General features: G+C 59.1%; 6 protein-coding genes across 6 annotated transcripts in view; 4 read left to right on the forward strand and 2 right to left on the reverse strand.

Annotated features, from left to right (window-relative positions):
• Nucleotides 1-99: 99 nt before the first annotated feature.
• P884DRAFT_162023 (cytochrome P450) lies at nucleotides 100-1833 on the forward strand (the record flags this gene model as incomplete). Its single annotated transcript, XM_069437267.1, has 3 exons — nucleotides 100-395; nucleotides 494-685; nucleotides 792-1833. Coding segments are annotated over 3 exons (1530 nt in total), but the record flags the coding sequence as incomplete, so codon positions are not given.
• A 2495-nt stretch (nucleotides 1834-4328) lies between these two features.
• On the forward strand, nucleotides 4329-5344 carry P884DRAFT_257171 (uncharacterized protein). Its single transcript, XM_069441125.1, has one exon. The coding sequence runs from the start codon at nucleotides 4490-4492 to the stop codon at nucleotides 5324-5326; it is 837 nt and encodes a 278-aa protein (XP_069299220.1). The 5' UTR covers nucleotides 4329-4489; the 3' UTR covers nucleotides 5327-5344.
• Nucleotides 5345-6141: 797 nt separating this feature from the next.
• P884DRAFT_219961 (uncharacterized protein) lies at nucleotides 6142-18632 on the forward strand. The gene is made up of 3 exons (XM_069439432.1): nucleotides 6142-6539; nucleotides 6631-17507; nucleotides 17571-18632. The coding sequence occupies exons 1-3, from the start codon at nucleotides 6485-6487 to the stop codon at nucleotides 18255-18257; spliced, it is 11619 nt and encodes a 3872-aa protein (XP_069299221.1). The 5' UTR covers nucleotides 6142-6484; the 3' UTR covers nucleotides 18258-18632.
• A 325-nt stretch (nucleotides 18633-18957) lies between these two features.
• Nucleotides 18958-21980, forward strand: P884DRAFT_219966 (uncharacterized protein). Its single transcript, XM_069439433.1, has 5 exons — nucleotides 18958-19301; nucleotides 19415-19493; nucleotides 19621-20154; nucleotides 20285-21622; nucleotides 21709-21980. The coding sequence occupies exons 1-5, from the start codon at nucleotides 19255-19257 to the stop codon at nucleotides 21865-21867; spliced, it is 2157 nt and encodes a 718-aa protein (XP_069299222.1). The 5' UTR covers nucleotides 18958-19254; the 3' UTR covers nucleotides 21868-21980.
• On the reverse strand, nucleotides 21981-24867 carry P884DRAFT_328291 (uncharacterized protein; the record flags this gene model as incomplete). The annotated part of the gene is made up of 3 exons (XM_069445591.1): nucleotides 21981-24198; nucleotides 24308-24430; nucleotides 24861-24867. The coding sequence occupies 3 exons, from the start codon at nucleotides 24865-24867 to the stop codon at nucleotides 22286-22288; spliced, it is 2043 nt and encodes a 680-aa protein (XP_069299223.1). The 3' UTR covers nucleotides 21981-22285.
• Nucleotides 24868-24943: 76 nt separating this feature from the next.
• P884DRAFT_219971 (alkaline phosphatase) overlaps nucleotides 24944-26801 on the reverse strand; it is a gene marked incomplete at its 5' end in the record, with an annotated part of 2649 nt that continues 791 nt past the window's right edge. The window contains 4 exons of the mRNA XM_069439434.1: nucleotides 24944-25648; nucleotides 25768-26440; nucleotides 26528-26606; nucleotides 26675-26763. Coding sequence (XP_069299224.1) covers nucleotides 25125-25648; nucleotides 25768-26440; nucleotides 26528-26606; nucleotides 26675-26763 — 1365 coding nt within the window. The 3' untranslated portion in view covers nucleotides 24944-25124. The remainder of the gene's footprint in view (nucleotides 25649-25767; nucleotides 26441-26527; nucleotides 26607-26674; nucleotides 26764-26801) is intronic.

The raw sequence follows: 26801 nt of genomic DNA on the forward strand, positions 1-26801 counted from the left end.
AAAAAAAAAGGGAGCTCAATCTAGCAGTTCCGTCCGTTCTCCACTATGGCAAACTGGAACTTCCCCGTCGAGTCGTATTACTCGATCGCGCTCTTGCCCGTCTTGTACCTGCTCATCAAGACGGTCTTCCTCCGGCCGACATCGTCAAAACTGCCGCTGCCGCCCGGTCCCAAAGGGCTGCCCCTCGTCGGAAACGTAGGGGATCTTCCCCCGAAGGGAGGACTCGAATGGCAACATTGGCTCAAGCACAAGGACCTCTACGGGCCCATCAGCTCTGTCACGGTCTTTGGGCAGACCATCATCCTGGTACACGACTTGGAGGTGGCGCTTGAGCTCCTCGACAAGCGGGGAGCAAGGTATTCTTCGAGGCCGCGAATGGTGTTTGCTGGCGAGATGTATGTGCCATCCCAGCATGAGCTGACCACTGTTGCGAAAAGAAGAAAAAAAAATGCGAGCCGGTCTTGATTTTCCGCGGCTGATGATGTCGGTGCAGGTGTGGCTACAACGAAAGGATGCCCTTCCAACGGTACGACAAAACATTTCGCCATCAACGCAAACTGGCTGGCGGCATCATTGGCACGAATACGGCCGTGGCGCGATTCCATTCTTTGATCGATGTGGAAGTGCGGCGTTTCCTCGTACGAACATTGGAGCGGCCCGATGGCATTATCGGCCATCTTCAAACGTGAGTCTCTTTTTATCTGCACATCTTTTTCAGCTTGAAGGTCTGCTGGTTCTCTCCTTTGTGTCTTTACTGACAAGGTCTTTTTTTTCTTTCTGGTAATTAACAGAGAGTCCGGCTCCATCATGCTCGGGATGCTCTACGGGTACACGCCCGCCCCCGTCGAGCCCGATGCGCTGGTTGGTCTGATCAACAAAGTCATGGCCGAGTTCAGCAAGGCCGTCGTTGTTGGTGCCTGGCTGGTTGATCTCATTCCCTGGCTTCGGCACCTGCCGGACTGGGTGCCCGGTACGGGGTTCAAGCGGGTCGCCCGAGAGTGGAAGAAGGACTGCGACGAGGTCATGAACGCGCCCGCGGACTTCGTGGTGCGGCAGATGGAGCGGCACGCCGCCAAGCCGTCCTATGTCGAGCGTCTCCGGGGCGTCGACTCGAGCGCCGAGAACTGGAAGCACATCAAGCAGAGCGCTGCCGCGCTGTACGCCGGCGGGGCCGACTCGACCGCCGCCGGCCTGAGCTTCTTCTACTTGGCCATGGCCGCCTACCCCGAGGTGCAGGCCAAGGCGCGCGACGAGATCGACCGCGTCGTGGGTCCCGCTCGGCTCCCGGGCTTCCAAGACCGCGAGAAGCTGCCCTACATCGAGGCGATCGTGAAGGAGACGCTGCGGTGGCAGCCGCTCGCGCCGTTGGGCCCACCCCATATGAGCGACCAGGAGGACGAGATCCGCGGGTACCGCATCCCCAAGGGAGCCATGGTCATCCCCTCCATCAAGTGGTTCTCGGCGGACCCGGCCGTGTACCCGGACCCGGACGAGTTCCGGCCCGAGAGATTTCTCGGACCGAACGCGGCGCCGAGCCCCCACAACTACGTCTTTGGGTTCGGAAGGCGGATCTGCCCCGGACGGCTGCTGGCGGACAGCACTCTCTTCCTCACCATTGCGCAGACCTTGGCGGCGTTTGAGATTCGCAAAGCAGCCGACAAGGACACGGGCGAAGTGATTGAGCCCGTCGTGGGAACGACGGCCGGCCTCGTTGCCCATCCCCTGCCTTTCCAGTGCGGGATCGTCCCCAGGAGCGACAAGCATGTCGAGCTCATCAGGGAAGTTGAGCGCCAACATCCCTGGGAGGAAGGCGATTCGAAGTTGCTCGAGGGACTTAATTAATAGTGCCTGATCTCGGCTCATAACTGGGGCATCGGAGTGGTGAGCATAACAATGGTTGAACTGCTGCCGATGGCCCTGTGGAATAGGCGAGACAATGCGCCGGGGAATGTGACTCGCTTTATAGGCGTACTGCGCCTTGCCGATTGAATGTATGAAGTCATCTTTTTTCTCTCTCTTTCTCTTCCTTCTTCTTTCCTTCTTCTTCCCGGTTGTTTCCCCGTACAGCCACCAACTAGCGCTGAAGTGAACATTTCGGCTGCTCAAGTTTTCAATGATTTTCGGCCAGCTGATGATTACCTCGAGATGGCTGCCCTGAGGCTTACGCTCAGTGTTCTCCCTGAAAAGATAAACAAGATGAAAGCCTGAATGTTGGCGCCGCGCAGCTGTTCGCAAGCCAAATCTTGGCTACCTTACCTTAGGTATCTTACCTACTCATCCAACTCTTGCCCATTGACGGAGTCATCGGCAAGTGTTAGTTGCAGGGGCACTGCAGTCTGCTACCCGCATATGGGGTTCCAGATCGGACAACGGCTGTGGCGATTTAGCTCGTTGGGGTGCCCGGGGTGTGTCCTTTGAGATAATCCGCACGCCCGTCAAACAATGCTGCTAATTATGCAATTGCTGGTGGAGTAGGACATCGACCTCTGCTTTTGGAGGGTACAGTAAGATGTGTTCTGTTGGAGTCGAGGGTCCGTTAGGCCCTAGTTGGCACATTTGTTCTTATTCTTTTTGAGGACAGCCGCGTTCGATGCTTCGGCTTACCTCTTGCATCATTAGCATTGCGGAAGCTTGAGAGATTGAGCAAGTGCAATTTATAGTCAAGCGAACTCGATCTGGGATGCAGAGGATGGACGGGAGAAAAATGTGATGGCTGAGAAGAATCGAACAGATTCAAAATAATAATTAAAGTCTACGCTGACGGGCAGACGCACATAGTCTAGTCATTGTCCTCAAGCGTTTTCAGAACAGAGGGTTGGATCCTGGGTTACCTAGGTGTTTTTGCGGTGGTTGTGCATCACATATTTAGGTAGGTAGAGGTAAGTTTTGGCGCAGGGGTCTCTTTGTCACACAGAAATCTTCTTTCACTCATACCCTTATGTTACCGCGTAATTACACATTCTCATGCGGACCTACTGTGTAGGTGCATTTACCTGGGTTACATGGGAACATTCAAGGGATGGGACAATTCAACATCTCCAAAGCCGAGGTCTGGAAGGCACCACCAGTTCGCCACAACTGACGCATCTATTGCATCTGGCACATTCTTAAGTTACTCTGCCTCAATCTTCAGCTTGCTTGACGAACGCATGTATCATAGTCCATACAGTACACGCCTGCATTATACACTGGCTTGGCCTTTTGACGCGGCAGATCGACGGCGCCCCAAACGGCCTAACCGAACTCGAGGCCCCAATCCACGGCCCCATTGTTAGCCGGTCGCCAAGATTACCTGATTGAGTAACGAGGTCGATCTCCCGGTCCCCACCGGCACTTACCGTTGACAGCCGTTCCTGACAACGCAAGAAGCTCGAGGGTGGCCCCTGCCGCGCCGCTGTGACATGCGGATTCGGCCTTCTGTTGGGGCCCACGGCCACACTTGTAACTTGGCCTGATCCATCATCTTACATCAGCTTAATCTTCTGTCGCTGTCAAGCAATCGCCTGAACTCGGAAGACTTGCCAAAATTTAAGCGCTGCCGTGACAAATCTGGCCCCGTTTTCTCGTCGCTGTCAAAGCCGATAACTCTCGTATTGGCCGCTGTGTCGCGGTTGAAGCAGATGTGAAATGGCCGGTTGTCCTGCCAAAAGAAAAAACCAAGGCCAGTTGGCTAGGAGTTCCTGAACCCCTTAGCAACGAGTTTCCTGCCAGAAAACTCACCAAGCATGAGCTGATGCGGCCCGCAGTACCTTGGTAGTTGAACCGCGTGGTTTGTGGCACCCTGTGAAGGGTGCAGTTGCTTTGAACAAGGCTCCTCGACCCGCCGATGTTCCCGGTCCGCGTTGTACCCGAGGTCTGAATGCTTTCGGAATCACCCAGAGTTGCTGGGTTTCAGCGAGAGAGCCGCTTCATCGCCCGGCCCGCCTCTCAGGCCAAGGGCTCCAGACATCTCCAGGCCGGCCTCCTGTGGGGGGAGGGAGGGGGTCCAAACCTTTCCCATCCTGCTTCGAGTTCCATCAGAACCGCAGTCGCGACAAGTGCGACCTTGTCTGACGGAGCGCTGCAGAAGACTTTTGACTTTGGCCAAACTCCCACCGTTGCACTATGCGGCGTCCGATAGGGCCGCTGATGTCTGAAGATGTGTTTCCTGAATGGCTTCACGCCGGCTTATGGTGCCTCCAATCGGCCCAGCGCCCGGCCCCGTCCCGGCTTTTGGAGGCCAGCCAGTTCGTCCCTCGGAAGATTTAAGAAAGGCCTTGAATCCTGTCCTCGAGGTCATTTGCGGATTGCCCATCCTCACGCTCTCTCATCATCCATTCACACCATTCCTTTCCTCCAAGATTTCTTTCTTCGGCATTGCCTGGTGCAACACCCATTTTATAAAGTCCTTTTTGATTGCGGACCTCGTTGATCGAGCCAGCACCACACTCCTTTCCGGTATCTCTAATCTGAATCCGGCTCCAGGTCTCCCTCCACACACTCTGCCAGCATGTTTTCTCTCAAGTTCTTTATCTTGGCCGGTGGGCTTGCTGTCCTCACCGAGGCTCACATCAGACTAGTGTCACCCGCCCCTTTTACCAGCCCTGATCAGAGCTCCGGTCCACTCCTAGAGGCTGGCAGCGACTATCCCTGCCACAACGGCAATGGGGGCGGTTATCAGGGAACGCCAACCCAGATGGCAAAGGGCTCTAAGCAGCAGCTAGCCTTCCAGGGGTCTGCCGTTCATGGGGGTGGCTCCTGCCAAGTGTCCATCACCTACGACGAAAACCCGACCGCTCAGAGCTCCTTCAAGGTCATTCACTCGATTCAAGGTGGCTGCCCCGCCAGGGCCGAGACGATCCCAGATTGCAGCACACAAAATATCGAAGCCTGCAATATAAAGCCCGATAATGCCCAGATGGACACCCCGGATAAGTATGAGTTCACGATCCCGGAGGATCTCCCCAGTGGCAAGGCCACCCTCGCCTGGACATGGATCAACACTATCGGCAACCGCGAGTTTTATATGGCATGCGCCCCGGTTGAGATCACCGGCGACGGCGGTAGCGAGTCGGCTCTGGCTGCGCTGCCCGACATGGTCATTGCCAACATCCCGTCCATCGGCGGAACCTGCGCGACCGAGGCGGGGAAGTACTACGAATATCCCAACCCCGGTAAGTCGGTCGAAACCATCCCGGGCTGGACCGATTTGGCTCCCCTGCAAGGCGAATGCGGTGCTGCCTCCGGTGGCTCGGGCTCCGGCGGAAACCCCAGCAGTGCTACCCCTGCCGCAGGGGCCGCCCCGACTCCTGCTGTCCGCGGCCGCCGTCCCACCTGGAACGCCTAAGAACTCACAGGCTGCGGGTAGGCTAGATGGGGGGGGGGGGGGGGGGATCCCTTTCCTTTGCGCTGTACGGATTACCTAGGTACTGTACCTTAGTAAGTACACAGAACCAGAAACGCCCGTCCGCGCCACTCGTTCAGCTTGGCTGGGTAGTCCATTGAGCTCGAGGGACTCGAGGGACAGAACACACTCGTTTGGGCAGAAAACTGGTCATTCGTGGTGGACATATGCTTTGATGGGGACATGGGGGCTTTCTTTCTTAAGGTAGACGCTCTTTTTGACCGTAAGATTCTTTCCGAGAGTTTGGGTAGAGATGGGAATGGGTGGTCGTTGAGCATGGCTATTTCCTCAAGAATACCAATGTCACTCTCCTTCTAAAAACAGTTCACGCACTCACCTGTTAATGGTTCTCACTTGCTGCTATGTAATTGCTCTGTGAGCACCCCTTTGTGGATGCCGCATGAGTCGAAAACTCCCAGGCCTCGGGAACCTAACGTAGGTTTTGCCTTGCATGCACTGGAAGAAAGTTCAACGCGGGGCCCTGACTGATAAGATCAGAAGACGTTGCCAACAGGTGGGGAGGTGCTTGCTCTGCTACGCACACGGCGGTGTTTAGATGGAAAAGCATGGACCCACTGCAGACCTTCCAACGAATAGGATTTCACCCTGCGGCGCGCTAGCGTCGGAATATAAATGTTGCATGCCTAGCGCATTTTGATTTCGCGGCAGCATCCCCCAGCTTTCATGTTCCTGGGATTTTTCTCGGGCAAGCGCGCAGCGCGAAGCGCAGCCTTATCTTGGAGCTCCTCGAGAATAAATGTCGTGGGCACCACTCACCACTCCCTCCCGCCCACCTTGAAATAAACCATCAATGCGGTTCTCCCCATCTCATCGGCGGCGGAGAGAACTACCTCGGACTATCAAGCCTCGTCGCCTATTGCTGATATTCAAGTGCCGTTGAGTGTAGGGACAGAGAAGCAAAAGTAGTTCGCATCGGAGTCGACTACCACCTGGATGCACTGCGTCGCAGCATTCCCAGCCGCCCGCCATCGACGAACTTTGAATCTGCTGCAACCGGGTACGAGTACTTGCACTTCCTCCGTACGGGCAGGGGTGGTTTAAGCTGTCGCCATACCGCCCGCGAGGGTGGATGTCGCAACCATGGCGAGCAGTCTCATAGAGGATGTGGTGAGGAAGCTTAGTGCCCCGGAGACCGGTAGGTTTCCCCAGTCCGCCTCGTCGTCTGCGTCCCCGGCTCCGCAGCCGGAAACGCGCTCTCTGAGACTAATCATGATGCATTTCTGCAGAGCCCCGGGTCAAGGTCGAGGCAGCATCGGCGCTGCGCGACAGCCTCGACCACTACACCACCGGGCCGGGTTACCCGATCTTCCTCAAGCGGGTGATGCCCACATTCATCAGCATCCTCCGCCAGCCATGCGTGCTCCAGACATCCACGCCCGACCAGGCCAATGCACAGAAACTGCGAAACTGCGTTCTCGAGATCTTCCACCGGTTGCCCACGGCGCCGTCCCCGCCCGAACCTTTCGAACCGTACGCGGAGGAGGTGGTGGATCTGTTGATGCAGCTGGTGCGCAATGACAACGAGGACAATGCTGTGCTGTCCGTCAAGGTCATCTCGGACATCATGCGGCACCAACATAAGATCATGGGCAACAAGGTACAGGCCTTCCTGTCCCTGATCCAGGAGCTGTTTGAGCAGCTCGACAAGGTCGTCCGCGAACAACTGGACAACACCGCCGCGCCCATCGCGCCGGGGCCGCCTTCGACGCCGGGCAGCACCCAGACCACCTTCATGCCGCACCAGCAGTCTCCGAGGGCGGCCTCGCCCGTTGCAACGGGAGCCCCCGATTTCAGCGTCGACGCCAGCCAGCAGTCGAACCGCACCCTGCTGAAGGGTATGCAGTCATTCAAGGTGCTGGCAGAGTGTCCCATCATTGTCGTCTCCATATTCCAGGTCTACCGCTCGAGCGTCGCGCAGAACGTCAAGGCCTTCGTGCCCCTGATCAAGCAGGCTCTCCTCTGCCAGGCGCGGGCCCAGGACCAGGCGCACAAGGACGCTGCTGCCCGCGGCACCATTCATACCGGCGTCAGCCCCAATATCAAGAACCGGGCCGCGTTTGGGGAGTTCATCACCGCCCAAGTCAAGACTATGAGCTTCTTGGCGTACCTGCTCCGGCAATACTCTGGCCAGCTCACGGACTTCCTGCCCTCCCTCCCGGAGATCATCGTCCGCCTCTTGAGAGACTGTCCCCGGGAAAAATCGGGAGCCCGCAAGGAGTTGCTGGTGGCCATTCGGCACATCATCAACTTCAATTTCCGGAAGATCTTTATTCCCAAGATTGACGACCTGTTGGACGAGCGGACGCTCATCGGCGACGGCTTGACGGTGCACGAGACCATGCGGCCGCTTGCGTACAGCATGCTGGCCGACCTTATCCACCACGTTCGCGACCATCTCTCGCCCGAGCAGATCCGCAAGACGGTCGAGGTCTACACGCGAAACCTGCAGGACAACTTTCCGGGAACAAGCTTCCAGACCATGAGCGCGAAGCTCCTCCTCAACATGGCCGAGTTCATCGCCCGGATGCCCAACAAAGTTGATGCGCGGCACTACCTCATCATGATCCTCAATGCGATCGCGGACAAGTTTGCCGCCATGAACAGGCAATATCCGAACGCCGTCAAGCTCTCCAAGCAATATGCTCAGCAGGCGGCCGAGGGCGCTCCCGAGACGTACCTTCCTGACAAGGAGCACCCGCCCGAGTGGGACGAGATCGACATCTTCAACGCGATGCCGATCAAGGCGTCTCGCGACCGCGCCGGCGACCCCGTCGTCGACAACAAGTTCCTCTTCCGGAACCTGATGACCGGCCTGAAGAACACATTCTACCAGCTAAAGAGCTGCAATCAGGAGGGTGTTGTGGACCTGACCCACGCGCCCGCCCACTGGAAGGATGTCGCCTACGGCTTCACGGCGGAGGAGGTCAAGGTCATCATCAAGCTGTTTCGCGAAGGTGCCTACGTGTTCCGGTACTACGAGATCGAGAAGCCGGCCGCCGAGTCGCCGTATAGCTCGCCGGTCGAATACATGGCCAATTTCTACATGATTTCGAGCAGCAAGGAAGAAAAGGAGCTCCTCGAGACGTTTGCCACCGTCTTCCACTGCATCGACCCTGCCACGTTTCACGAGGTGTTCCAGCAGGAGATCCCACGACTTTACGACATGATTCACGAGCATACCGCCCTCCTTCATATACCCCAGTTTTTCCTTGCTAGTGAGGCTACCAGCCCCAGCTTCTGCGGCATGCTGCTGCGCTTCTTGATGGAGCGCATCGAGGACGTCGGCTCGGCCGATATCAAGAAGTCCTCCATCCTGCTCCGACTCTTCAAATTGGCGTTCATGGCGGTCACCCTCTTTGCTTCTCAGAACGAGCAGGTGCTGCTCCCCCACGTCGTCGACATTGTGACCAAGTCCATCGAGCTGTCGACCAAGGCAGAGGAGCCGATGAATTACTTCCTGCTGCTGAGGTCGCTGTTCCGGAGCATTGGCGGCGGCAAGTTCGAGCACCTCTACAAGCAGATACTGCCGCTTCTCGAGATGCTCCTCGACGTCCTCAACAACCTCCTGTTGGCCGCTCGCAAGCCCGCCGAGCGCGACCTCTACGTGGAGCTCTGCCTCACGGTACCGGCCCGTCTGAGCAACCTCCTGCCCCATCTCAGCTTCCTCATGCGCCCGCTAGTCGTAGCGCTACGCGCCGGCACAGACCTTGTCGGCCAGGGGCTGCGTACTCTCGAATTGTGCGTTGATAATCTCACCGCCGACTATCTGGATCCGATCATGGCGCCTGTCATCGACGAGCTCATGACGGCCCTCTTTGACCACCTCAAGCCCCACCCATACAGCCACTTCCACGCTCATACCACGCTCCGGATTCTCGGGAAGCTGGGTGGTCGCAATCGGAAGTTCATGACGGACGCCCTGCCCGTCACCTTCCAGCAATACGTCGATGATCGGTCCAGCTTCGATGTCCGGCTCATCGGGTCGAAGCGAGACAGGGCCTTTCCGGCACATCTCGGAATCGAGCTGGCCATCCAGAAGTTGATGGAGGTGCCGAAGCCAGTCAAGGGGCAACTGCCATCGCCCGCGAAGCAATACGACCCGTATTACAAGAGGCAGGCCCTGAATCTGATCATCGCCCAGGTCAAACTTCGAGTCGGCTACGAGAACCTTCCGGACGATCTGCCCCGTCTTGTTCGGCTTCAGGCCCAGGACTTGATTAACCGCAACAAGGATGTAGACATCTCCGTCTTTGAGACTTCGGAGCGCGAGCGGTCAATGGCCAAGAAGCACGACGAGGAGAATCTGCTAAAGCGCCTGCTCAAGGCTCTCCTGTATGCCCAGTCCATCCCCGACTTCAAGGCCGAGGTGGATGCGCTGCTGCTGAACCTCGCTCGCCACTTCACCATCATCGAGGTGGGGCGGGCTCTGGTCGAGATGAAGAAGGCCTACAGCCCCTTCGATACGAAGCTGGGCGAAGGCCCTCTATTCGTCGACAACAGGGTTCTTTCCGACGCCATATTGGAGTCTCTGGCTTCCGAGAATCCCGACATCCGCGACGCGGCTGAACGTCTCATTAAGGAGATGTACAACTCGGCCGTCATCATATTCGGATCGCCCTCACACGTCTCCCGTCTGTCCTTCTTCAACAGCCTGGCTGCTACATTCTGCCACGGCTGCTATGAAGAGGAGTGGTTTACCAAGACGGGCGGGACATTGGGGATCAAGGCTCTGCTGACCGAAGTCGAGCTTGGCGATCTATGGGTAGCGGCGAAGCAGATCGAGTTCGTCCGTGCCCTTATGTACGTCATCAAGGATATGCCCCAGGATCTGCCCGAAAAGACACGGCGATCGGCACAGGTCACGCTCGAGATACTCCTCACCCGACTCACCAAAAACGTCAAGAAGGCTGACTGCATCTTCGCTCCACCCGCGGCGGGGACCCAGCCGCCACACCCCCCTCCGAAACCTTCCCGGATTGCCCAGATCGTCATGATGCTCAACGGGGAGCTCTCGCACATGAACCGGCACGTCCGAGACACGGCGAGGAGGTCTCTGGAGCTGATTGCGAAGGCCGCCGGGGCCGAGGTCTGGGAGCTCCTCGAGCCCCATCGCAAGCATCTGCTGCAGCCTATCTATGCAAAGCCTCTGCGGGCTTTGCCCTTCGCCATCCAGATCGGCTTCATCGACGCCGTCACCTACTACATGTCGTTGAAGCGCGGCTTCGTCGCCTTTGACGAGAACCTGAATCGTCTTCTGATGGAGTCGTTGGCTTTGGCAGACGCCAGCGACGAGTCTCTGGCGGGGAAGATGCTCGAGTTCAGGACGCACAACTTCATTGTCAATCTTCGCGTGGCCTGTATCAAGATTCTCAGCAGCGCGATGAGCTTTGACGAATTCGGGAGCGGTCCCAATAATCCCACGAGGCTCAAGGTCGTCTCGGTCTTCTTCAAATGTCTGTATTCCGACTCCCAGTCGACAATCGAAGCGGCCGACGACGCGCTGAGGACGGTCCTGCAGATGACTAGCAAATTGCCTAAGGATCTCCTTCAGTCGGGTCTCCGGCCCGTCCTTGCCAGTCTGCAGGATGCTAAACGCTTGACGGTTCACAGCCTGGACAACCTTGGCCGACTGCTGCGGCTGTTGACGACCTACTTCAAGGTCGAGATCGGGGCGCGCCTCCTCGAGCACGTCAAGCTCATTGCCGAGCCCAACTTCCTCCAACAGGTCTCGTTCACCTTTTTCGAGCAGCACAACTCCTTAAAGGTTATCGCCGCCGTCTTCAACATCTTCCATCTGCTTCCTGACGCCGCCAAGCAGTTCAAGGAGCGGGTCATCGACAACGTCCTCGACCTGGAGGAGAAGCTGCGCAGGACGCACCACAGCCCGTTCCGCCTGCCCCTGTACAAGTACCTCAACAAGTACCCGTCAGACGTCTGGGCCTTCACCCTGGGCAAGCTTGAGGAGTTGAGGTACGGCCGGTTCCTGTCCCAGGTGCTCCGGCATCCCGATAGCCAAGTGCTCCGAGACTATGGCGCCGCAAACGTCGAGTTCATTATCAGGACGTGCAACAATATCGTCACCCAAGGCAAGGAGACCAAATTCATCGCGATCGTCAACACCATCAACATGTTGGATGCCCTGTGCCGGTTTCCCGGCACCCTGTCGTGGTTGGACAACAAGGAGCACATTGATTGGTTGAAGCAGGTTGGAAAGGAGCTGGAGCGGAACTTGAAAGCCAACAGCCTGCCGCCGGTTCTCCGGCTTCCAGCCCATCAGGCCTCGGAGCAGCTCATGACCATCTTGACCAAGGCTTTGGGGCGAAATCCCGGCGACCTGGACTCGCTCTTTGCTCTCATCGAGGGCATTACGGCCGACGATTTCCGCGAGACGCCGGCCGTGCTGTCGCACATATACAAACACATCGTCTGCAGCGACTCGATCGACTTCTGGAAGACCACCGTGCTCCGCTGTCTCGAGATTTACGCCGGCAAGAGCGCATCGCAGCGAACCAAATGGTATCTACTCCACAACATTGTCAATCCGATTGTAGCAATGGATGTGATGCGGCACTGGAACCGCGGCGAACCTGGCAGGGGCCCACGCTTCCTCGACAAGACCATCATTGACTCGATCAACACCAAGATCTGGAAGGTCAACTTGCCTGACCCCCAGGAAGACCTGTTGCAACCGCGGATCGACCACACCCGCATGGAGGTGCTTCAGCTTTCCGCCATGATCGTCAAATATCACCACACCGTCTTGCACGATGCCCGAAAGGATTTCATCAAGTTTGGCTGGACCTACATTCGGCTCGACGACGTCATCAACAAGCACGCGGCGTACGTGGTGATAGGCTATTTCATCGCCCATCACGAGACGCCGGCCAAGATTGTCACCCAGATCTATTTCTCCCTGCTGAAGACGAACCAGAACGAGGGCCGCGCGCTCGTCACCCAGGCCTTGGAACTGATGGCACCGGTTATGCCTAAGAGGTGTAACACGGCACTGACTGACCGCAACCCCGTCTGGGCGGTCGCACCGCGCCGTATTCTCGCCGAGGAGAGCCAGAACGTGCAGCAGATGACGTGTATCTTCCACTTCCTCGTTCGGCACCCGGATCTGTTCTACCACACTAGGGACAAGTTCGCCATGCTGATCATTCAATGCCTCCGCAAAGTGGCATCGCCGCCCAATCCGTCTAACGAGAGCCGGAAGCTCGCGCTCAGCATGATGTGGCTGATCTGGCAGTGGGAAGAGCGACGTGTGGAGGGAAAGATGAGCGAGCCACTCCGCGCTGCATCCGAGTCACCCAACACCAAGAAGCGCAAGCTAGAGGATCAGCAGGCATCGTCTCCTTCAGCGGTGCGACAGCCGGAGAAGGCAGAGTTCCAGATCCCCGCGGTGGGCCGCCAAAAGATGATCAAGTACTTGGTGGAGTTCATCGCGCAGCTGAACGAGCGGTATCCGCTCCCATCCGCTAAGCCGCGCGATCCTGCCTTACCAGTGCTGCCTTCGCAGGCGCCGGACTTGTGCAAGAAGGCCATGACTCTCTTGTATAACCTCCTTCAACCGCAATACTGGGGAGACCTGGACGTCGATCTGTTCCCCAATGTCACAGACGTGGTATTGGCCAGCGAGAAGTCGGCAAGCCTTCTCGCCGCCGATCCTTCGGACACGGATAAGGTTGATGATAAATTCATCACTAACATCATCAACACGTTGCAGGTTGTCCGCATCATCCTCAACTTCAAGTCTAATGATTGGATCCTCAAGAACATGCCCCAGATACAGAAGATCTTGGAGAAGTGCCTGAGGTCCGAGAATCCCGAGATCCAGGATTGCCTACACGTGGCAGATAGGGAGTACGATGGCGACCGGGACATCAAGCCGATCGTGAAACGCATCCTGGACGCCGTTCCGGAAGACGTCCCGATGGAGGATGCGGATGCCGACGGTGAATCAGAAACGCAGACCTCGGAAATCATCACTTTCTTCTCCAGCATCGCCACGGAGAGCATGGCCGCATCAAATTACGTGTCCGGCATCAACCTTTTGTGGTCCCTTGGATCTCGCAAGCCGTCCGCCATTGACCAGCACATACCCTCCATCATGAAGTCGCTGCAGTCAAAGCTCGCCCGGGATCACGTCTCTCACTACGCGGCATTGGCGCATCAGGCCAGTGGTATGCGGGCGCAGCAAGATCCGAACGCGCCGACCGAGATGAACACCTACGACCTCGAGATCCAGACGAACCTAATCCTCAAGGCGATCGAGGTCACTGCGATGCGCATGGATATCCTCGGGGACAACAGGCGTCCCTTCCTGAGCGTCCTGGCAACCATCGTCGAGAAGTCACTGCATGTGCGTCTATGTGAGAGGATATTGGAGATGGTGGAGGGCTGGGTCTTCCGCTCCGAAGGAACGTGGCCCACGCTGAAGGAGAAGACGGCGGTTCTGCACAAGATGATCTCTTTTGAGCACCGCCAGGATCCGCACATGCTAATGAAGTTCCTTCGACTCGTCCTTCGGATATACGAAGACCCGAAGATCACGCGGACGGAGTTGACGGTTCGCATGGAGCACGCGTTCCTCATTGGCACCCGGGCCCTCGATGTCGAGATGCGCAACAAGTTCATGACCATCTTCGACAAATGCCTCTCCAAGACCGCAAGCGCGCGATTGGCCTATGTCATCCTGGGGCAGAACTGGGACACCCTGGCAGACTCTTACTGGCTAGCGCAGGCGTCCCAGCTCCTCTTGGGTGGCGTGGACATGAACCCGGTCATCCAGCTTCACCATGAGGATTTCCGGACGCTGCAGCTTTCCCAGCTGTTCGGTCCCTACACCAAGGACAACCGCGAACCGACGCTGATCAGCGACGACAAGTACGAATCCTTTATGGCGAACCACCGGCGCTTCATGGCCGAGCTTGGCGACGTCAGGGTCCGAAATATCCTCGAACCTATCACTCAGCTGCAGCACATCGATCCCAACTTTGCGAACGAGCTTTGGGTGACGCTGTTCCCGATGTTCTGGTCTGCAACAGCGAAGGAGGATAGGCCGGACCTCGAACGCGGCCTGGTGGCGCTGCTCACGAAGGACTACCACTCGCGTCAGATGGACAAGCGGCCAAATGTAGTGCAATCACTGCTGACGGGAGCCGTGAGAACCTGGCCGCACTGCAAGATCCCCCCGCACGTCCTCAAGTTCGAAGCCAAGACGTATGACGCGTGGTATACGGCGCTCTGCCAACTCGAGAACTCGGCCATCAAGCCGGAAATCGACTCTGCGACCGTGCGAGAGAGCAACCTGGACGCGCTGGTCGATCTCTACGCGTCTCTTGGCGAGGACGATTTGTTCTACGGGACGTGGCGTCGCCGCTGCCAGTTTGTGGAAACGAATGCGGCGCTGTCGTACGAGCAACACGGCATGTGGGAAAAGGCCCAGCGGATGTATGAGACGGCTCAGATCAAAGCCAGGACGGGCGTGATTCCCTTCTCTGAGTCGGAGTACATGCTCTGGGAGGACCACTGGGTGCTCTGCGCCCAGAAGCTCCAGCAGTGGGAGATCCTCCAGGACTTTGCCAAGCACGAGAACTTCCAAGACCTGCTCTTGGAGTGCGCGTGGCGGAACCCGGAGTACTGGCAGAACCAGGAGAACCGCGACCAGCTGGATACGCTCATCAAGGGCGTCATGGACGCGCCGACCCCGAGACGATCGTTCTTCCAGGCGTTCATGTCCCTGCTGAAGCTACACAACAAGCAGGAAAGCATGCAGGACTTCAACCGTGTCGTGGACGAGGCCATCCAGCTGTCCATCAGGAAGTGGCACCAGCTGCCGAAGCGTCTCACAGCAGCTCATATCCCGGTTCTGCAGAACTTTCAGCAGCTCGTCGAGCTTCATGATGCCAGCGTCATCTCTCAGAGTCTGAACAGCACCAACGCCAACAATCTCGACGTCAAGTCTGGCGAGCTGAAGCTGCTGCTCGGGTCGTGGAGGGATAGACTTCCCAACATGTGGGACGATATCGTCGCATGGCAAGATCTGGTTACCTGGCGGCAGCACATATTCGGGCTCATCAACGCGACTTACCTGCAACTTGTGCCCGCGCAGCCGCAGAATCCGGGCGGGGTATCATTCGCGTACCGGGGATATCACGAGACGGCATGGATCATCAACCGCTTTGCACACGTCGCCAGGAAGCACGCACTGCCGGATGTCTGCATTAGCCAGCTGAGCCGCATCTACACGCTTCCTAATATTGAGATTCAGGAGGCGTTCCTGAAGCTGAGGGAGCAGGCCAAGTGCCACTACCAAAACCCCGACGAGCTAACGAGCGGGCTGGACGTCATCAACAACACAAACCTCAACTACTTCAGCGCGCCACAAAAGGCCGAGTTCTACACCTTGAAGGGCATGTTCTTGGAGAAGCTCAACCAGAAGAATGAAGCCGACAGCGCCTTCGGTACCGCCCTCTATTTCGACATCACGGCGGCTAAGGCATGGGCGGAATGGGGCTACTTCAACGACAGAAAGTTCAAGGAGAACCCGACAGACTTGGCAGCGGCCAAGCAGGCCCTCACGAGCTATCTGCAGGCCGCGTCGAGCTACAAGAATCACAAGTCGCGAAAGCTGATTGCGCGCATCCTCTGGTTGCTGAGTCTGGACGATGCGAACGGCACGATCGCGTCAGGGTTCGATGACTTCAAGGGCGAGATCCTCGTCTGGTGGTGGATCACGTTCATCCCGCAACTTCTGGTCGGCCTCGGACACAAGGAGTCGCCGCGGGTGCAGCACGTCCTCCTCAAGATCGCCAAGACCTACCCGCAAGCGCTGTACTTCCAGCTCAGAACGAACCGGGAGGACATGCTCGCCATCAAGAAGAACCAAGATGCCAAGGAGCGCGCCCGGCGCGCACAGGCACAGGCACAGGCACAGGCACAGGCCGCGGCCAACAAGCCGAATGCTTCTCCTCAGTTGGCGAAGAAAGATCCGGCCGCTGGCAACAGCGACTCTCGACCGGCCACGGCCAACGGGGACGCGAGCGGACAGGTCAAGACGGAGCCTAAGCCGGAAGGCGAAGCCGCGAACACACCAAAGGCTCCGCCTCCGGCGACCAACGGGACGGCACAGGGCGAGCAGACGGGTGGTAGTGGTGGTAGTGGTGGCAGTGGTGGACCACAAAAGAGGCCGCCGTGGGAGCTTACCGAAGAGATCATGAGCGTCCTCAAAACGGCCTTCCCCTTGCTCGCGCTGTCGATGGAGACTATGGTGGACCAGATTCAGAAGCACTTCAAGTGCCCGCCGGATGAGGACGCTTATAGGTTGATCGTTGCCCTCCTGAATGACGGGCTCGCCTACGTCAGCCGGATGCCGACGTCGTACGCCCGGGATGTTAAGCTTCCCTCGGCCACAGAGAACAACATCACCCGGTTTGCCGAGACAATCCTGCCAAGCCACATCCGTGGCACTTTCGAAGCGGACTTTGTCAAGGTCAAGCCGACCATGTACGAGTACATCCACAACCTTCGCAAGTGGCGCGACAAGTTCGAGGAGAAGCTCGACAGGCGGGCGTCGCCGGTGCCGCTCGAAAGCTTCGCTCATTATTCGCCGCACCTGAGCGAGTTCCGGTACCAGAAGTTTGACGACGTCGAGGTGCCGGGCCAGTACCTGCAGCACAAGGATAAGAACCAGGATTTCGTCCGCATCGACAGGTTCCTGCCCAACGTGGAGCTCGTGCGCACGATAGGGGCGTCGCACCGGCGGCTGCAGATCCGCGGTCACGACGGCAGCGTGCACACGTTTGCGGTGCAGCACCCTGCAGCGCGGCACTGCCGGCGCGAGGAGCGCATCCTGCAGCTCTTCCGGCAGCTCAACCAGACCCTGGCCAGCAAGAAGGAGAGCCGCCGGAGGGACCTGCAGTTTACGCTGCCGCTGATGGTGCCTCTTGCGCCCCACATCAGGATCGTGCAGGAGGACACGACGTACATCACGCTGCAGGGAGTGTACGAGGACCACTGCCGGCGCCACGGGATCCAGAAGGACGAGCCGATGCTGTACACGATGGAGAAGTTGAGGGGGCTGGCGGACACTAAGGGACCGGTAAGTTCCATTCGTATGTCCCGTTCTGTTCCTGGACAGGGGCTCACCAGGCATGAGTTGCAGAAACCGGCCGAGCACGCGGCCACGGCACGGCTGGAAGTGATGCGGGCGATCCAGGAGAAGTTTGTGGACAACACGGTGGCGCTCGAGTACTTCCAGGGCACGTTCCCCGACTTCTCCGAGTTCTGGCTCTTCCGGCGACGGTTCTCGTACCAGCTGGCGGCGCTGACCTTCATGACGTACGTGCTGCACATCGACAAGCGGTACCCGCACAAGATGCACATCGCGCGGGGATCGGGCAATATCTGGGGCTCGGAGCTCATCTCGTTCATGGCGGCCAACCGGCCGTACTTCCACAACCAGGAGCCGGTGCCGTTCCGGCTCACGCCCAATCTGCAGACGCTCATGGGACCGCTGGCGACCGAGGGTATCTTTGCGTGCTCGGTCATGGCGATCGCGCGGTGCCTGACGGAGCCCGAGTTCCAGCTGGAGCACGCGCTGACGCTGTTTGTGCGGGACGAGATGATGTACTGGTTCACCAGCTCGCACCGCAGTGTGGCGCTCACGGAGAACCAGCTGCGCGAGACGGTGCAGGCGAACAGCGACATGATTGTCAAGAAGGCGGTCTCGCTTGCCCAGGCGCCGGCGGGCAACCTGCCTGCGCACCAGACGGTGATCGACCTGATCGCCAAGGCGGTCAACCCCATGAACTTGGCCATGTGTGACGCGCTGTGGATGCCGTATCTGTGAGTGAGCTCGCGGCGGGCGGAGACGGACGGAGTGTGTGTGTGTGTGTGATAAGAGGTCAGTGGTTGGACGAAGTGGGATTATGAGATTGGAGGTGGCACTGGGGACAGCTGCAAGAAGGGTGTCTTGCACAGGTGCTGGAGCGGGTGGTGGTGAGCCATATGGCGTGGCGTTTGGCGGTATTCTGTATCATGTATGCTGTATTGATTTTCATTGGGCAACGGCCGGAAGGCTGGATTAGGGAGCGGAAAAAGCGGGTGGGGGGTACTTATGCGTTGATGCTACACACCAACGGATCCGGGATCGAGCGGTGTTTGCAAGTCATTGCTTTTTATACTCTTGTCAATCCATACCATGTAATGAGAATCTTTAGCCTGTGCATTTGGTTGCCGACGTAGGTGCCATACTCCGTTTCGCTGATTCAACAAGTTAGCTACCATACCTTATGTTACTTACATAATTACATACAGGTAGGTTATGTATGCACGGATTAGTCCGTACACACCTTGGATATATTTAATAGGGTAGGTAACAAGCAGTTCGAACGGCCCGAGACCGGTCGGCGGACCGAACCGGGGCCACAGCACTTGTCGGGTACCGGTTTCCCGACCATTGCAACCCCGCATTCGGTCGGCCTTCGAAGTAGTTATAGTTATACATTGTGCTCCCCTGTTTCGGTTAGCTTGTTAGTGGTGAGTGCAGGAAACTCCGAAACTACCGGTGAGTTTACGTGCCTGCCTCGGCTCGGCCAAGTAGAAATCGCACCCTTGTGCTCTTTCCAAATTGTCTCTCCCTTTTGGCCGGCCATTGCAGCGATTCGCTTCTCTTGTCTTTTACTCGATTCAATCCAGTCCAATCCGATCGCACTGCACACCTAGTCAAGATTCGGCGACTTGCAAATTCCAAAGCGGTCTGAACCGGGGCGGAGCAGTGTTGTAGACGCTTCCCTCGCTCTATTTTCTTCGGGACGAGAACTGGAAAGATCCAATCCGAAGCGGACATGGCGAGCGTTGAACAGGAAGCGGCATCAGTGCCGCGGAAGCTATGGTGTGTCCTCCGTCACGCATCTTTTCATGTCGATTGGCTTCCCTTGGTTTCGTCAGAAAAGAAGATAAGTCGGCCAGAGATGACTTACAAACCGGACTCACCCACGTCCGCAGGGAGCACCCCGACCCGAAGTCCACGCCCATGTACCGTTTCATGCAGGAGATCAACGGCAAGGAGAATCTCCAGCTCAAGGTATGATTTGTGCCATGTCATGTATATATATACATACATACATACATGTTGCCTCGCCGCATCACCTATTTGGGAACTAAGCTAACCCATCATCCTTCCTCCATGCCCCCGCCCCCCTCCTCCCCAGACATTCCGTGAGCTCTACGCCTACTCACTGGCCCACCGCACCTCCTTCTGGTCGCACGTCTTCCGTTCCGCCAACCTCATATATGAGGGCTCCTACTCAGTCGTGGTCGACGAGTCGGCGCCCATCGACGCCGTCCCGCGCTGGTTCGAGGGCGTCCGCCTCAACTTTGCCGAGAATGCCCTCTTCTCTTCTGCTTCCCCAGCGCCTCCTGACGACGGCGGCGACCAGGCGGCGCGGCGAAGCCTGAGGCACAAGGACGACGACAAGGTCGCCATCACCGAGGTGCGCGAGGGCGGCTCCGAGGTGCGCAGCGTCACGTACGGCGAGCTCCGCCGGCGCGCCGGCGAAATGGCCCGCGCCATGCGCGAACACGGCGTCGGCCGCGGCGACCGCGTCGTCATCGTCGGCGCCAACAGCGTCGAGACGCTCGTCGTCTTCCTCGCCACCGCCTGGCTCGGCGCCGTCTTCAGCAGCAGCTCCACCGACATGGGCGTCAGGGGCATCCTGCAGCGGACGGTGCAGGTTAACCCAAAGGTGAGTGTTGTCTCGTGTCCCGCCGCGATCGTTCCGTTCACTTTCCATTCCTTTTCTGGTTGACGTGTGTGTGTTTCGGTGCTAACACGAGCCTCTCGGGGGCCCGGGGGGGGGGGGGGGGTTTAATTAGCTGCTGTTCATGGACGATGCGGCGCTGTACAACGGCAAAGTGGTCGACCTGAGGGACAAGATGGCCGAGGTGGTTAAAGGCTTGAGCGAGTGCTCCAACTTCGAGGGCGTCGTGTCCATCCGGAGGTTCGAGCAGGCCCGGGACATCTCGCGCGTCCCCAAGGCCCAGACGTGGGCATCCTTCCTGGCTGCCGCTGACAGGAACGCCCCGCTGCCCGAGTTCGTCCGCATCCCCTTCCACGAGCCCTTCCTCATCTGCTACTCGTCCGGCACCACGGGCATTCCCAAGGCCATCGTCCACTCGGTCGGCGGCGTCCTGATCAACTCGTACAAGGAGGGCGTCCTGCACGAGGGCCTGGGCCCAGACAGCGTCACGCTGCAGTATACCACGACGGGATGGATCATGTACCTGGCCAGCTGCAGCGTCATCATCTACGGCGGACGCACCATCTTGTACGACGGCTCGCCCTTCCAGCCGGATGCCACCATCCTCATCCGCATCGCCGCCGAGCAGAAGGCCACCAAGCTGGGCATCAGTCCGCGCTGGATGTTGGAGGTGGCCAAGTCGGGCCTCCGCCCGCGCGAGTTGGCCGACCTCTCGAGCCTCCGGACCGTCACCAGCACCGGCATGGTCCTCTCGGACGAGCTCTTCCGGTGGTTCTACGACGTCGGCTTCCCGCCCCACGTGCACCTGGCCAACATCTCGGGCGGCACCGACATCGCCGGCTGCTTCGGCATCATGAACCCGCTCGAGCCCGTCTATGTGGGCGGCACCCAGGGCCCCTCGCTCGGCGTGCACGTCGCCATCTATGACTCGCTGCTGCCGGACGGCGCCGAGGGCAGGGAGGTGCCCCCCGGCACCCCCGGCGAGCTGGTCGCCGTTGCTCCCTTCCCCAACGTCCCCTGCTTCCTCTGGGGTGACAAGCAAGTTCCCGGCGCCGGCGGCCCGGCCGCGCCGGGGACCAAGTACCACTCCTCCTACTTTGCCCGATTCCCGCACGTCTGGGCTCACGGCGACTTCTGCGTGGTGCACCCCGTCACGGGCAACATCACGTTCCTGGGCCGCGCCGACGGCGTGCTGAACCCGTCGGGCGTGCGCTTCGGCTCGGCCGAGATCTACTCCGTCATTGAGCGGCGCTTCTCCGACCGCGTGCAGGACTCGCTCTGCGTCGGGCAGCGGAGGCCCCAGGACAGCGACGAGTCCGTCATGCTATTCCTGCTCATGAAGCCCGGCGCCAAATTCGACCGCGCCCTGGCCAACGAGATCCGCCAGGCCATCGCGGCAGACCTGAGCAAGCGCCACGTGCCCAAGTACATCTTTCCCACGCCAGAGATCCCGGTACGTCCCCCTCCCTTTCTTGTTTCTGTTGTTGGTTGTTGTTGCTGCGGGGTGGAGAGGGCATTGGATACTGACTGTCTCACTAGACGACCGTCAACCTCAAAAAGGTCGAGCTCCCCGTCAAGCAGATCGTGTCCGGGCGCATCATCAAGCCCAGCGGCACGCTGGCCAACCCGAAGAGTCTCGATTATTACTACCAGTTTGCGAAAGTGGAGGAGCTCGTTGGACCCAAGGAGAAGCTCTAGATAGATAACATCAGAAGAAAGAAAACTCGCCGCTGACGACGAGGACGTTTAGGATATATCTTCTCACCTTAGTACAAGATATCAGGATTTGCTTGGTTCGGCCGTCTTGTCCGCCCGCCCCGATAATCAAGCGTACCATGGCGGTCGCCAAACCAGTCTACCCATACCGATCAACTGCTGTTGCTGTTGGTGTTGTTGTTTGCTTCTCTTAAACTTTTCCCGTAAATACTCCCGCGCCATCGCTATGCATGCCATGTCATATATATATCCATGCCAACGGCAATGTCCATCCGTGTCCTTCCATCCTGTGATAATAACACAAAAAAAGGACGCTCTATCCTTTTTGCTTAAACAAAATAATTATTGCAATGGGAACCGCAGCCCACAAGACGATTCCTTCCAGCTCGGAAACGCGGACTCAGTAGTCGTCGCTCATGTCCATCATAACATCTTCTCCCCCTTTGTCGTCGTCGTCGTCGTCCTCGTCGTCGTCGACCTCATACTCCGCAGCTCCGGCCGCCCTGCCGCCGCGGGCGTTCCCCCTCATGACCGCCTTGCCCTTTCCCCGGTCGCCGCCGCCGCCGCCACCGCCGCCCAGCCCGGCCGTGGAGCTCCACCTGCCCCGCCTCTCGAGCTTCCGCATGGCCGCGGCCTTCTTCTCGTCCAGCTCGAGCTCGAAGCGCGCCAGCTCCTCGTCGTCGTCATCCGGCTCTCCCTCGGCTCCTGCCTCGCCGGTGCGCAGGCCGCCCATCAGGACGGCCAGGTCGCCGGCGGCGGCCGACTCCTCGAGGGCCTTGTTGAGCAGCTCGGTGGCGACGGGGTCCTGCGGGTTGACGGCGAGGGCCTCGTGCAGGACGCGGGCGGCCTCGTCGGGGAGGCCCTTGTCGAGCAGGATGAGGGCCTTGGCGCAGAGGACGGGAGCGTTCTTGCCGCCGTCGCGGAGGACGGCGTCGAACTCGTCGAGGGCCTCGTCGAGCAGGCGCAGGCGGCGGTAGGCGTGGGCCAGGTTGGTGCGGGCGCCGAGCCAGGCGTGGGGGTCGGCGCCCGTCTCGTCGGCGACGAGCAATGCCTGGCGGAAGAACTTCGCGGCGTCGCGGAGGCGGTCCTGGTGGTAGAGCACGACGCCCATCTCGTTGAGCAGCAGCGGGTCGGCGCGGCACAGCTGGTAGGCCGACTTGAGGTACTCCTCGGCCGCCGTCAGGTTGTTCATGGCGTGGTTCTGCATGCCGAGGAAGACCTGGGGCAGGTGGGTGCCGGTGAAGAGGCGGGCGGCGGTCGAGTAGGCCGTCACGGCCTGGTCGTGCTCGCCCTCGGCCGCGAAGGTGTGGGCGAAGCCGATCCAGGCGGGGCCGAAGGTGGCGTCCATCATGGACGACTTGCTAAAGTAGCGGCGGGCGTCGGCGATCTTGCCCGTCGCGAGGTAGTAGGTGCCCACGGCCAGCCAGGTGCACGCGTGCTCCGGGTGGTGGTCGGCCAGCTCGTGCGCGACCAGGAAGAGCTCGTTGGTCCGCTTGAGCTCGTACAGGCAGGCGAGGTGGACCGGGTAGGCGGGGAAGTTGGTCTTGTCCTCGCGGAGCACGGCGGCCGTGATGGCGAGGGCGTCCTTGAAGCGGCACTGCGTGTAGAGCAGGTCGGCGCGCGCGAGGAGCAGGTCCGGGTTGTCCTCGAGCCCGTAGTGGGTCGAGAGCGACTCGACGGCGGCGTTGAAGGCGCGCGGGTTGCCGTACTTGGAGAGCTGGGTCTGGTACAGCATGTGGACGTAGTCGCCGGGCTCGCTCCGCAGCTCCGGGTCGTCGCCGCCCCGGGGGGCCCGCACCGCGCTGAAGTCGAGCGACTGCATGAACTCGGCCTCCTCGTCCGCCGACATGAGCGAGTTGCGCACCAGCTGCGTGAAGGCCTCGTAGCACTGCACGTCGATGCGCAGGGCGTCCTTGTAAGCCTCCTTGGCCCGGTCGAAGGCGTTCTCCTTGGCGTAGCAGAGCCCGCGGAGGTAACACATGCCGGCTTCGTACCGCCTGACCGACCACTCCTCCTCGCTGAGGTCGCCCGGCTGCCGCTCGAGGTTTTTGGACCCGGCTCTCGTGCCGCGGCCCGCGGTCCGGTGCGTCTTGCGCTTGGCGTTGGAGGTGAAGAGGTGGGTCGGGGTGTGCTCGCCCAGCAGGGCCAGGGCGTCGGCGAAGTTGTTCTGCCGGATCAGGCAGTGGGCGGCGAGGTAGCGGCAGGACGGGTTGGTCCCGATGAGGCCGTGTTTGTTCAGGAGGTCGTGCGCGCGCGTGTAGTTTCCGGCGGCGAAGTGGACTTGGGCAAGCCAAAAGGCGTCGTTCTCGTCCTCTGTGAGAGAGAAGAAGAAAAGAGGGGGAGGAAGGAGGGGTCAGCGGACCAGTCGGGGCAGTCAGGCAAAGTCAGACCGAAGGTTTTTTGGTGGGTGACGCGGGCGTACTTGTCATGGCCAGGAGCTTGTCGCCGATGAAGATGGCTGACTCGTACTGGGCTTTGTTGAGCGCATCCTGGCGCCAGTCACGGAGAAACCTCTCCATGTTGGGTTGCGACGAGACCATGGCCGCTGCGTCGCATCGGCGTGATTTTTTGTCTTTGCGTTTTTGGTTCGGTTCTGTCGCCCGCTGAATTGAATCGCCGAGACAAACGCCGAATTGGGTCGGTGGACGAGTGGTTGTGGCAGGCTTGAGACTGGTTGGCGGATGCGTTCGTTGGAATGGCTTCTGTCGAAAGTCAACAAAATGGATATGGAATTTTGAAGACGCGGTTGCCAAGGGAAGCCCATGAGCGGAATGGAACGTGGGGACGCGCTGAAGGTGAAGGCGGGGCGCAAGTTCGGGTGCTTCCATTGCAAGTGCCCCAGGTGCTGAGTGGGGAGCACTGCTGGCTTGGCAAGCGACAAGGGTTCTGCCACAGGCACCCACAGGCACTCGTGGTGTCAAATTGCTCCTTCCGAATATGACGCTTAACATCACCATCTCTACTCTCCGGAGCACCTTCCATAGATTTGTCTACAAGGGGAAAGCCTAGCTCCCTCGCACATTCTATTCCCTCTTTTCATCTTTCCATTTTTTTGCTTGCGATTCAGTCTTCTTACGCTCTATTTAGCGCCCGCCAGTTTGATCCGCTCACAATATTGATTTGTTAATTATTACGCCTCTTGTTTGTCACAAACTTTCTTCTACCAAAATCCGTCCTCTCTCTCACCGAAGAAGGATAAAAAAAGGGAAACGAAAGGGAAGAAGAAGAAATTACACTTTTTACAACTTGGGCTCCGTGCGCCCGTGCCCGGCGTCGGCGCGCGTCCTGTTGCGCGGCTGGCCCAGCCCCAAGCAGCTCGCCATCTTGAAGAAGACGTCAATGTTGTTGTAGGTCCCGCCAAAGGTCTCCTGGCAAGGGCCCATGGCGTAGACGGGCACGTCGGTGAGCGAGTGCACGCCCTGGGTCTGGTCGGTCGGCAGGGTGCCGTTGACGACGAAGCCGTCCGGGCGGTCGGCCGGGTTGACGTAGACCTCGCCGCCGGCGCCGACCGAGGCGGGCGTGCGCGGCTCCCGGCCGACGCCGAAACGCTCGCGGTGGTCCGGGTTGGCCCCCATGCCGGCCGCGATGACGTAGCGCGGGTCCCAGTTGAGCGGGAAGTTGGGCCCCGTCCCGTAGCTGACGCCCTCCTTGGGCTGCGTGTACTGCGACAGGCCCGAGTTCTCGTACACACCCACGGCGTTGCGCTTGGCCCGGTCGTCCTTCTGGGCATCCGCGTACTTGGTGTCGGAGCTCCCGAAGACGTCTGCAACGCTCGTTTAGCATGGTCAAGGTCACAAAGAGAGATACGAGCTGCTGCAGTTGGGGGAAGGGGGGAGAAAGAGGGAGAGGGAAAGTGGAGCGGCCCCCCCGGGGCGGGCTTACCAAAGCCGTGACCGTGGTCGGCCGAGACGACAATCAGGGTGTCATCGAGAATGCGGAGCTTCTTCAGCTTAGCGATGGTGGCCCGGACTGTGTCGTCCAGCTCGAGCAGATCGCCCAGCGCGCGCTCGTAGTCGAGCGCGTGCATCTGCTTGTCGATCGACGCGGCTTCCGACATGAGGAAGAAGCCATTCTTACCGCCCCGCTCGTGCAGGATGTCGATGGCCTTAAGCGTCATGTCCTTGAGCCCGGGCAAGTCCTTGGCCGGCCCACCGGCGCCGGACGGGTTGTTGTCGAGCGATTCAAGGTTATCGGGGAAGATGTTGCGGTCCAGCCAGACGGGGAAGTTGCTCTTGCAGAAGATGCCCAGCGCTTTCTTGTTGTTGGGCGCCGCCAACAGCGCCGTCTTGTTCCAGCTGACCGAGTAGCCCCTCTTGGCGAACTCGGCATAGTAATCCTTGCCCTTGAACGAGCCGGGTCCCGGGATGAACTGCTCGGCGCCGCCGCCAAAGTAGGCGTCGGGGCCATCCGTCTTGGTCCACGAGTAGTTGCTGACGCCGTGGAGCGCCTGGTCGATCAGGATACCGTAGTTGGACCGCCGGCGGGTGTGGCCCGTCAAGGCAATCGGGGTCGCATCGGCAATAAAGGCGGTCGACACGGCGCCCCATGCGGAACCCTGTTTTCATTGTGTTGCGCCAAGTCATTGGTCATCAGCAAGGAGAACAAGTCGAGGCAGCGGAAGGGAGGGTTTAGCACTGCCTACCCAGATGCGGTGCAACAGCTCGACGATCGTCTCAACCTTCGGGTCGTCCTCGGTATCAGGGGACGAGTCGGCGTAGACACTGCAGATGCCCGAGTCAGTTTTGTCGGTACGGGCCATACGCCACCCTCATCTCCTCTCTTCGCTTACCCCATCGCGTTCACCGAGCTCTTGTGGCCAGAGTACAGCGCAGAGGCCGAGTTGGCGCTGTCAGTAATGAAAGTGTCGATCGAGTGCGACTGTCGCACACGAGACTGTTAGCGCGACTTAAAAAAAA

Source organism: Thermothelomyces heterothallicus (assembly GCF_042370625.1).
Source record: "Thermothelomyces heterothallicus CBS 202.75 unplaced genomic scaffold P884_scaffold_6, whole genome shotgun sequence".
Lineage (NCBI taxonomy): Eukaryota > Fungi > Ascomycota > Sordariomycetes > Sordariales > Chaetomiaceae > Thermothelomyces > Thermothelomyces heterothallicus.

Excerpts from the sequence above, each read along its gene's own strand:
- P884DRAFT_257171 (XM_069441125.1), top strand. The coding sequence starts at position 4,490 with ATGTTTTCTCTCAAGTTCTTTATCTTGGCCGGTGGGCTTGCTGTCCTC.
- P884DRAFT_219961 (XM_069439432.1), top strand. The coding sequence starts at position 6,485 with ATGGCGAGCAGTCTCATAGAGGATGTGGTGAGGAAGCTTAGTGCCCCG. Across the intron at positions 6,540-6,630 it reads GCTTAGTGCCCCGGAGACCG|AGCCCCGGGTCAAGGTCGAG; the intron begins GTAGGTTTCCCC and ends GCATTTCTGCAG. Across the intron at positions 17,508-17,570 it reads TGGCGGACACTAAGGGACCG|AAACCGGCCGAGCACGCGGC; the intron begins GTAAGTTCCATT and ends CATGAGTTGCAG.
- P884DRAFT_219966 (XM_069439433.1), top strand. The coding sequence starts at position 19,255 with ATGGCGAGCGTTGAACAGGAAGCGGCATCAGTGCCGCGGAAGCTATG. Across the intron at positions 19,302-19,414 it reads TCAGTGCCGCGGAAGCTATG|GGAGCACCCCGACCCGAAGT; the intron begins GTGTGTCCTCCG and ends CCACGTCCGCAG. Across the intron at positions 21,623-21,708 it reads TTCCCACGCCAGAGATCCCG|ACGACCGTCAACCTCAAAAA; the intron begins GTACGTCCCCCT and ends CTGTCTCACTAG.